This window comes from Rattus norvegicus, chromosome 4, assembly GCF_036323735.1.
Source record: "Rattus norvegicus strain BN/NHsdMcwi chromosome 4, GRCr8, whole genome shotgun sequence".
NCBI classification, from domain to species: domain Eukaryota; kingdom Metazoa; phylum Chordata; class Mammalia; order Rodentia; family Muridae; genus Rattus; species Rattus norvegicus.
In genome coordinates this window covers 102,699,103-102,708,802 of record NC_086022.1, presented here as the reverse complement: position 1 = coordinate 102,708,802, position 9,700 = coordinate 102,699,103, and the positions used below count along the sequence as shown (strand labels likewise).

Sequence of the window (9,700 nt, the reverse complement as noted above, 5' to 3'; positions counted from 1 at the left end):
CTTGATAAAAGTCTTGGGAATAATAGGAATTCAAGGCCCCTAACTAAACATAGTAAAAGCCATATACAACAAACCAATAGCTAATATTAACTAAATGGAGAGAAACTTGAAGCAATTCCACTAAAATCAGGGACTAGACAAGGCTGCCCACTCTCTCCTACTTATTCAATATAGTTTTTGAAGTTCTAGCCAGAGCAATCAGACAACAAAACGAGATCAAAGGGATACAGATTGGAAAAGAAGAAGTCAAAATATCACTATTTGCAGATGATATGATAGTATATTTAAGTGATCCCAGAAGTTCCACCAGAGAACTACTAAACCTGATAAACACCTTCAGCAACATGCCTGGGTATAAAATTAACTCAAATAAATCCGTAGCCTTCCTCTATGCAAAAGAGAACAAGCCGAGAAAGAAATTAGGGAAACGACACCAGTCATAATAGTCCCAAATAATATAAAATGCCTCTGTGTGACTTTAACCAAGCAAGTGAAAGATCTGTATGATAAGAACCTCAGGTTTCTGAAGAAAGAAATTGAAGAAGATCTCAGAAGATTGAAAGTTCTCCCATGCTCACGGATTGGCAGGATTAATATAGTAAAAATGGTCATTTTACCGATAGTGATCTACAAATTCAATGCAATCCCCATCAAAATACCAATCCACTTCTCCAGAGAGTTAGACAGAACAATTTCCAAATTCATCTGCAATAAAAAAACCCAGGATAGCTAAAACTATCCTCAACAATGAAAGAAATTTCGGGGGAATCACTATCCCTGAACTCAAGCTTTATTACAGACCAATAGTGATAAAAACTGCATGGTATTGGTACAGAGACAGATAGATAGACCAGTGGAATAGAATTGAAAACACAGAAATGTACCCACACAATTCTGATCACTTGGTTTTTGACAAAGGAGCCAAAACCATCCAATGGAAAGAAAATAGCATTTCAGGCAAATGGTGCTGGTTCATCCGGAGGTCAGCATGTAGAAGAATGCAGATAGATCCATGCTTATCACCCTGTACAAAGCTTAAGTCCAAGTGGATCAAGGACCTCCACATCAAACCAGATACACTCAAATTAATAGAAGAAATAGTGGGGAAGAGTTTCAAACACATGGGCACAGGCGAAAATTTCCTGAAGAAAACATCGATGACTTATACTCTAACTTCAAGAATCAACAAATGGTATCTTATAAAACAGCCAAGCTTCTGTAAGGCAAAGGACACAGTTGTTAGGACAAAACGACAACCAAAGTTTGGGAAAAGATCTTTACCAATACTACAACTGATAGAGGGCTTATATCCAATATATACAAAGAACTCAAGAAGTTAGACAGCAGGGAGAGAAATAACCCTATTAAAAATTGAGTTCAGAGCTAAACAAAGAATTCACATCTGAGGAATGCCAAATGACTGAGAAACACCTAAAGAAATGTTCAACATCTTTAGTAATAAGGGAAATGCAAATCAAAACAACCCTGACATTTCACCTCACACCACTGAGAATGGCTAAGATCAAAAACTCAGGTGACAGCAAACGCTGGCGAGAATGTGGAAAAAGAGGAACACTCCTCTATTGTTGTTGGGATTGCAGACTTGTACAACCATTCTGGAAATCAGTCTGGAGGTTCCTCAGAAAATTGGACATTGAACTACCTGAGGACCCAGCAATACTTCTCTTGAGCATATACCCAAAAGATTCCCCAACATATAACAAATACACATGCTGCAGTATGTTCATAGTAGCTTTATTTATAATAGCCAGCAGCTGGAAAGAACCCAGATGCCCTGCAGCAGAGGAATGGATACAGAAAATATGGTACATCTACACAATGGAATATTACTCAGCTATCAAAACAATGACTTTATGAAATTCATAGGCAAATGGATGGAACTAGAAAATATCATCCTGAGTGAGGTAACCCAATCACAGAAAAAGACACATGGTATGCACTCATCGATAAGTGGATATTAGCCCAAATGATTGAATTACCCTAGATGCACAGAACACATGAAACTCAAGAAGGATGACCGAAATTCGAATGCTTCACTTCTTCTTTAAAAGGGGTACAAGAATACCCTTGGGAGGGAATAGGGAGGCAATGTTTAGAACAGGCATAAGGCACACCCATTCTGTGACTGCCCCACATGTGGCCCATACATATAAAGCCAACCAAACTAGATGGGATGGATGAAGCAAAGAATCCAGGCCGACAGGAGCCGGATGTAGATCTCTCCTGAGAGACACAGTCAGAATACAGCAAATACATAGGCGAATGGCATCATTAAACCACTTGCCTGAGAACAGGACCCCCATTGAAGGAACCTTTTTTTTATAAATGTTGAAGGAATCTTAGAAAGGACTGAAAGAGCTTGAAAGGACTTGAGACCTCATGTGTACAACAATGCCAACCAACCAGAGCTTCCAGGGACTAAGCCACTCCCAAAAGACTATACATGGACTGACCCTGGGCTCCATCCTCATAGGTCGCAATGAATAGCCTAGTAAGAGCACCAGTGGAAGGGTAGTCCTTGGTCCTGCCAACACTGAAACCCCAGTGAATGTGATTGTTGGGGGGAGGACGCTAATGGGGGAAGGATGGGGAGGGAAAAAAAAGAAAAAGAAAAAAAAAACTGAACAAAGTCACCTCCATTCACTGTTTCATAGTAGTCAATTCCCTTCACCTCTTGCCAGTAATGTGAAATGAATCATTGTTTAAAATTACAACACTGTTAAAGGAATTAAGAATATCCTACAGTAATTAACATGCTCTATAGTAGTGTATTTCAAATGAATCCTCATACCTGCCACCTCAAAAGAACAGGATTGGAGGCTCTAAGAGAACAGGATACAAAATGTTTTGGGGTGTGATTGGGTTATTCCCTGAAAGCTTGTGTTGACCCCCAACTTTCTGGAGGTGCTACAGGGGAAGGTGTTTCTGTGAGCACCAACCAAAGCTTTCCATCACCTGTTTTGCATGATAAGCATTTTTAGTGATCTAGAATTTTTAGAATAAAGTTAAAGCAGCTTAACATTACCCTGAGAAGAAGTTTAGAATCTAGCTCCCATAGTTGTAACCTGCTCTCATGCTTTGGGAACTTTTGCACTGCATCTCGGAAGAGAATACAGAAACCTGTTGGGAATAGCTACTGTAGTTGTTACTGTTTTCTATGGCATATATGATTAGTTTTAAGTTGTTGCGTTCTTTTTGGGGGGTTGTTTTTGTTTTTTCCTTCTTAGTTTTGATTTAATTTTATTGGTTCAAAGTGATGTCCATGACTATTGTTAACAAGAATCATATGCATTGGGATGGTTTCAGCACAACTGTAACAATTGTGATTATTTATCTTTCAAAAAACCACTGAGGTAACAGGTGCCATGTGATTTGAAATCATGTGTAAGAGATGTCTTTACTTATCATTCCAAAAATCACTGAGGACTGTATTAATTCATTGTCCTGCTTCCTTGGCAGTGATACTGAGGCAGCAGACCACCATCTCCTGCAGGGCCAACCAGAGTACCATCTCAGAAGAAATCAATTCTGCTGAAGACAGAGGATCATTGAAACAAAAATAAACGAAGGAAGAGATCACTGTCTTTTGTGACTGAGATAACTACTTCTCTGAGTTGTAGTTGTTTATTTTAAGTCTCCATACAAGTTCTCAAATGCCCAGTTCTCATAATTCTTGCCTGTGAGGAGTGCTGAAGAAACTGAAGTTCATAATGATCTAATAACTAAACATTCTTGAATTCCTAACTAACTGGCCTGTTGTATCCCAATTAACTGGTGTATGTATCTATTCCATGGATATAATGAATCTCTTCAATTTGTGAAAATGTCACATCAACTTGGATGGTTGTGTTGTCAGTAATTTCTATATCTTAAGATTAAATAAGCAGAGCAAAATACCTTTAGAACTAAATATTTTCAAGTTGTAACTAAATAATTTTCTTTGATTTGTTGTAGATTAATATAAATTAGTCTTCCATTCCTGAAACAACATGATCTTTTCAAAACATTCTGTGATAGTATATTATATAAATAATACATTCTAATAAAGAAAAATAACTAGGTTTCTTTTAGTTTCACAAACAAGGGTTTATTTTCTCCAGTTTTTTGGGGGACATTTTTATTTTAATGTCAACAATACCTGATTTTTGTGCTAGCTTATTATCAGTATATCAGGAATCCAGGCCACATACGGAGATTCAATTTTCTTCAGTGGCTGAAAGGCTATCTGAGTAGACCTCCCAAGAGAATAATACAAAGGACATAAAGTTCACTTCTGTTCTCCTAGTTTGCTTTTTGTTGTTGTTATAAGTTCATAACCAGAACCAGATGCAATTTCGAGGCAGAAAAGTTTTAATAAAATTTACAGACTGTGATCCATCATCAAAGGAAGTCATGGTAGGAATTCAAGGCAGGTGTCTAAAGCAGAAACCACAGAAAAATGTTATGTACTGGCTTGCTCCTCTTCCAATCTTCTCAGAGATGGAATTTCCCAAAGTGGTGTCGACCCTCCTAATTCTACTAGTAATCCAGAATAAGCCAAGAAGCATGCACATCGGCCAGTAAATCAGGTCAATTCCCCACTGAGACTCTGTCAGTAAGTGTTCTGCATTAGCTTGATACCTGAGGCTTAACTTGGAGAGTCCATATTCTGTTTCTTTCAGTAACTCTTACTGATGCTTCCTCTTGAATACACTGAAATTTCTTTTCCATAGTAATTTAACATGGAGGATGTTTTAACCTCATAGTGCTGGGCAGATTTTACTTTACCTTTTTTTAAATCCATGCCTTGTTTTCAGAATGAGAAATCAGTTCTCTTAAGAATTGGATGGGGTATTCTGATTGAATAATAGGCATGTTTACAGTACACTGTACATACAAGCAAGCTGAAGCACTTTATCAAGGGAGGACTTTTGCTTCCAGGATGTGCTGACCTTAAAATGCTGAAGTGGAAGAAGCCATGACTCATGAAACTCTGGAATTAAGAAAGTGAGATGTGTAGAAACACATACAGAAGGTTGAGTGGAGCTGGTATTCTAGATGTGGAAGCAACAAAACTCTAACAGAGCATAGATCTGTATACTCACAGGAAAGTAGAATGTCTTTGCCTTGTTATCCAGAGTGAAACTTTGTTCTTTATAGTGAAATCTATGCTGGGTACTTAGGCTTGTAGACTTTAATCTGTATTTAGTTACTGAAATGATTTAGTCATGTATCTATGCTCATTCGTCTCCAGGTTCTGCTGATTTTCATGTGCCCACAGTCCAGCCAGGTTTTTGTTTGTTTGTTTGTTTTTATTTTTGTTTTTTGTTGTTTTTTTTGAGAACTTTATGTATTTATTTATTTATTTTGGGACATGGATTTGACACCCAATGTAGCAGCTAGAAATCCAAGCTTTAGGCTGAGGGTAGTCCCAAGTGGAAAGTGGTTTCCTAGAGAAAGAGTGGGAGACTGTGAAAAACTGAGTACTTGGCTCCTTTAAGAGCCCCTGATGTACAGCAAGGCCATTGGCCAGCTGCTGGTGCTGAATGTTTCCATGGGGATAGGGAATGGCAGGAAAAGCCAGAGGCTTCTCTGGAGGCCTAGTGTTTTGTGCACTCTATAAAGATTACACTTGTATTGTTCAAATGCTGATTTCTTTGGCCTCAAATCTTGTAATGCTTATTCCAAATATCTCCTGTTCCCAGTTTGTTTAATCATTGCTTCCCATTTATTATCTGACATGTCAATAAAAGCTGATTATTTTAGGCTGGACAGAAGAGAAGAGGGTGGTCTTCCCTCATCCAGGGGAAGAAGAGAGGGAGAGGGGGGAAGAGAGAGAGAGAGAGAGAGAGAGAGAGAGAGAGAGAGAGAGAGAGAGAGAGAGGTGGGGGGGATTCCCCACAAAGAAGCAGTCTTAGAGACATTATGGATAAACACACTTAAAGCCTAGTAAGCTAAACCAATACTGAAATGAACATAGCTCAGAGATTTTGGCTGTGAGATAGCTAAATTACTTTAGAGGATTACAATAGATCAGTCATTGGCCAGGTATTGTGTTGTAAACTAATTAAATAAATCTTATAGTCTCAATCTCACTCATTTAACCTGCTACATTTAAACTACTTTTATGCTGCCCAGAGCTGGAACAGCAGAGCAGCTGAAATGAGACCGCACTACTCAAGGAGAGTCTTGGTCTGACCTGGACCAAGTGGGCTTGGAACAGGTGGCTACAGAGTATTAGCATAGTAGGTGACTTAGTGTGGTCTGCATTACAAGTTTATGCCTGTATTATTCAAGTGCAAATTCTGTACACAGTATAAGGTACAAACTTAACAATGCAAAAGGAGCATAGGAGACAACCTGCAGAAGAAGGGCAAGACATGATCAGAGATGAACTTCTGATTAGATAAGTATGTTTGGAGTTGTGCCTAAATGCTTGAGAAAGAACAAAAGCAGGAGTTTAAAAAATAATACAAATAAAGACAGTTTGAAGATAGTAAAGTCCTTAAAGAGAGAGGTAAGTAATATTAAAAAGAATTAAAAATACTCAAAAGAATATTTCCCAGAGGAATGCATTTAGAGAAAATTAAATTCAGAAAAGATACATTAAGTTTAGAAAGCAATAAAAGAGAAATCAATAAATGCATATGGAAAATAAATTCTCTAAAGCTGAGGAAAAGAAATCAATAGAAATGTTTTAAAAGGTGTAGGGAAGGTAAAGAAACAGCATAGGAAAACTAAATTTATGTATAGAAATAAAATTCTAAAGGAGAGAGAGAGTCTCAAAGGAAGGAGGAGAGAATGAAAAATAAATAGAAATGTGATCTATCTACCTACCTGCGTGTCTCCGTGTATAAACACTGAAAACAGATAGAAACTGAATATAGACAGTCTTAGAAAGAAACATGAAGTTTAATTATAATAAATTGAAATCACCTAAGGAAAGGAGAGAGAAGAAAATATAATAAGGATGTTTTTAAAATGTGCATAAAAATGTGTCTCTGAAGGAAGAAGATAGTAAGAGATTAAAAAGAAAACTTTTATGTTTTAAGAATGAAAAACACAATGACAGAGGGTCTTTAGATCCTAAATAATTTTATTTGAATTATTAACATACAAACAATTATATTATCAGTAATGATTGTAATTTTATATATCTTCTTAAAGAAAAATCAGAATAAAGAGCTTCAGAGCACTACAACTTGGCGCCTCTGGTGCCACCTTGTGACAAAATTACAGAATAGCAATCAATAGAAGTACTGGATAAGGAGGCTTCAACAGCTTACACATCTAAGTAAGGTTCAGTTGCTAGATGGGAGCGATATGAAAAGAATATGCTGAATGACATCTTACTGCAGTATCATGCAATAAGTTTTGTGTTTAGAGTTTAAAAATTATATACACATTTTAAGATATTATGGCATAAAGTTTTTACAGTTACTCCTTACAATCCTACAGCTCAAAAACTGTAAAAAGGTCTAATTAAGATGCTTGTAGAACAGAAAGGAGATTTGGGATCTGCTAGACACAAATGATATAACCCATTATTGACCTTAAGTTTTAAAAATTCCAATGGGCCATGTAGTAGAGCTGGTGAAAAGCATTGGGTTTTAGAAGGACTGCTGAATTAAATCAGTCCATATATGTGATAACACCAGAGTGAAAGTGAGAAAATATATTACATTGGAGGATAAGTTTTGACCTTATTTCAACAGAAGAAAATAATCTTTGGATTCTTTTAAAATTAATAAAGATCAGATTTGACTGGGGGAAACCTCCTGAAAATTTTGGTTGTAGACATGAAGAAAAAATTCAGAAGAATAAAAAAGCAGGTAATGTATATGCCTGTTCTTCTACATGAGGACAGCTTTGAGACTGGCTGAAACATAAACATCGGCTATGTGTAGACAATGAAGTTTGTTGGCTATGGAGTCCTCAGCATTTATTACTACATATCATACTTTCATATGGCATGGGAAGACATTTATATTACAGTTTGCTTATACAGTCCAAATGGACTCATAATGTTTGGTGCCTTTCCCCTGCTCAAACAAAAAACAGAAAATCAAGTTTAGCTTATTTGTGTACATTGTACATTCCACATATATTAATGGAGTATGTGTGTGTGTTTATAGATCTTGTTCATGTTTTGAAGAAGATCAGATCTTGGGACAGTTTTTAAATGTGCATCTAAAAAAGCTTCATAAAGTGGAAGATAACTTACTAGAAAGACCCCAACTTACTGGACATTTCTCTTACTGCTCATTCCTCCTAGGAGGAATCATAGCCAGTGTTCTTTTCATCTGCACAGCCAGAGTATTTCTTAAATATACATTGCTCCTCAATCTTGAGTACTTTATTTACTAATTATTATGAGAAGACAGTTGCCTTCTTAGACACTAGAGCAAACAAAGAATTTGAAACACTAATAAATGTGTGGTCAACTCTTTTCCATTCTGTGGACCATACTGGGATATCTATGTTTGTCGGTAAGCTATGGGACCACAGATATTTGTTATTTTAAGAAGCTTATGAAAACTCCCATGTGCCTGAGCCTAAGGATAAAGTGTAGAAGAAAGAAATAAGGATAAATTATGTGAAGTCAAGTGTTCAATTCTACCATCAGACAGAGCCAACGTGTTTATGTAATGTGCCCTTGTGGGAATAAGTTACTTAAGTGAAGAGAAAAGGAAGAGAAATCTCTGCAGCTGGAGTTCCAGCTGTAGGCCTAGATCATCTTTCCCCAACTGCTTTGCATGTCTGCGAGGACCTCCTGTTATCTAGAGTTTATAACAGTGACTTAAGACTCCGCAGTATGATCTGCTCAGAGACAAAATTGTGAGCCATGGAAACTCTGGCTTGGTTTCTCTGTCTCCTTTTGCTGTCGATCACAGGTGAGGGGAACCTACCTAATTCTGAACATATATAGAAAATTTCCGAACACTACTGAATTATATTACCATAAAGTCAATTAAAGTAAAAAGATCCAAGTTTTGCTAGGAAGTTGACAAGTGTGGTCTAGATTGCACTGATGACTTTTCTTTATTCTTTTCAGTCTCAGATGTCACTGGAGAAACAACACAGTCTCCAGCCTCCCTGAGTTTTTCTCTGGGTGAAACAGCAACCATGACATGCAGGGCCAGTGATAGTGTTGGCAGCTACTTAGCCTGGTATCAGCAGAAAACAGGGCAGGTTCCTCGGCTCCTTATCCATACTGCCTCCACCAGGGCCAGTGGTGTCCCAGCTCGGTTCAGTGGCAGTGGGTCTGGAACAGACTTCACTCTCACCGTCAGCAGCCTAGAATCTGAAGATGTTGCAATTTACTACTGCCAGCCTTACAAGAATTGGTCATACACAGAGATTCAACATGTGACGAAAACCTCCAGGAGTCCTCAGTGTGTTTGGTTGTACCAGTTACTTCCTTTGTAGCAGCTGCAGTGCTGAGGGCTCAGTTTTAGCATCTTCACCTTCATTGTAAATACTGGGATGCTAAAGGTAACTCCAAGGGAATATTTGTGTTTGTATTTCATATTTTACTTAGCCAGTTCTCAGAACTGGTGCCTATGGCATTAGATGGGATGCATGTAAATGACTTCTCTGATGACATATGTGTCATGGTATCTTAGTTACTGTTCTGTTGTTGAGGAGAGACACTATAATCATGGCAACTTTCATAAAATGAAGCAGTTAATTTGGATCC

At 37.5% G+C, this 9,700-nt stretch overlaps 1 gene segment (V, D, J or C); it reads left to right on the top strand.

Annotated features, from left to right (window-relative positions):
- Nucleotides 1-8,818: 8,818 nt before the first annotated feature.
- On the top strand, nt 8,819-9,429 carry LOC103691802 (immunoglobulin kappa variable 3-15-like). The segment is given in 2 exon segments: nt 8,819-8,894; nt 9,056-9,429. Coding segments are annotated over 2 exon segments (423 nt in total).
- Nucleotides 9,430-9,700: the final 271 nt, after the last annotated feature.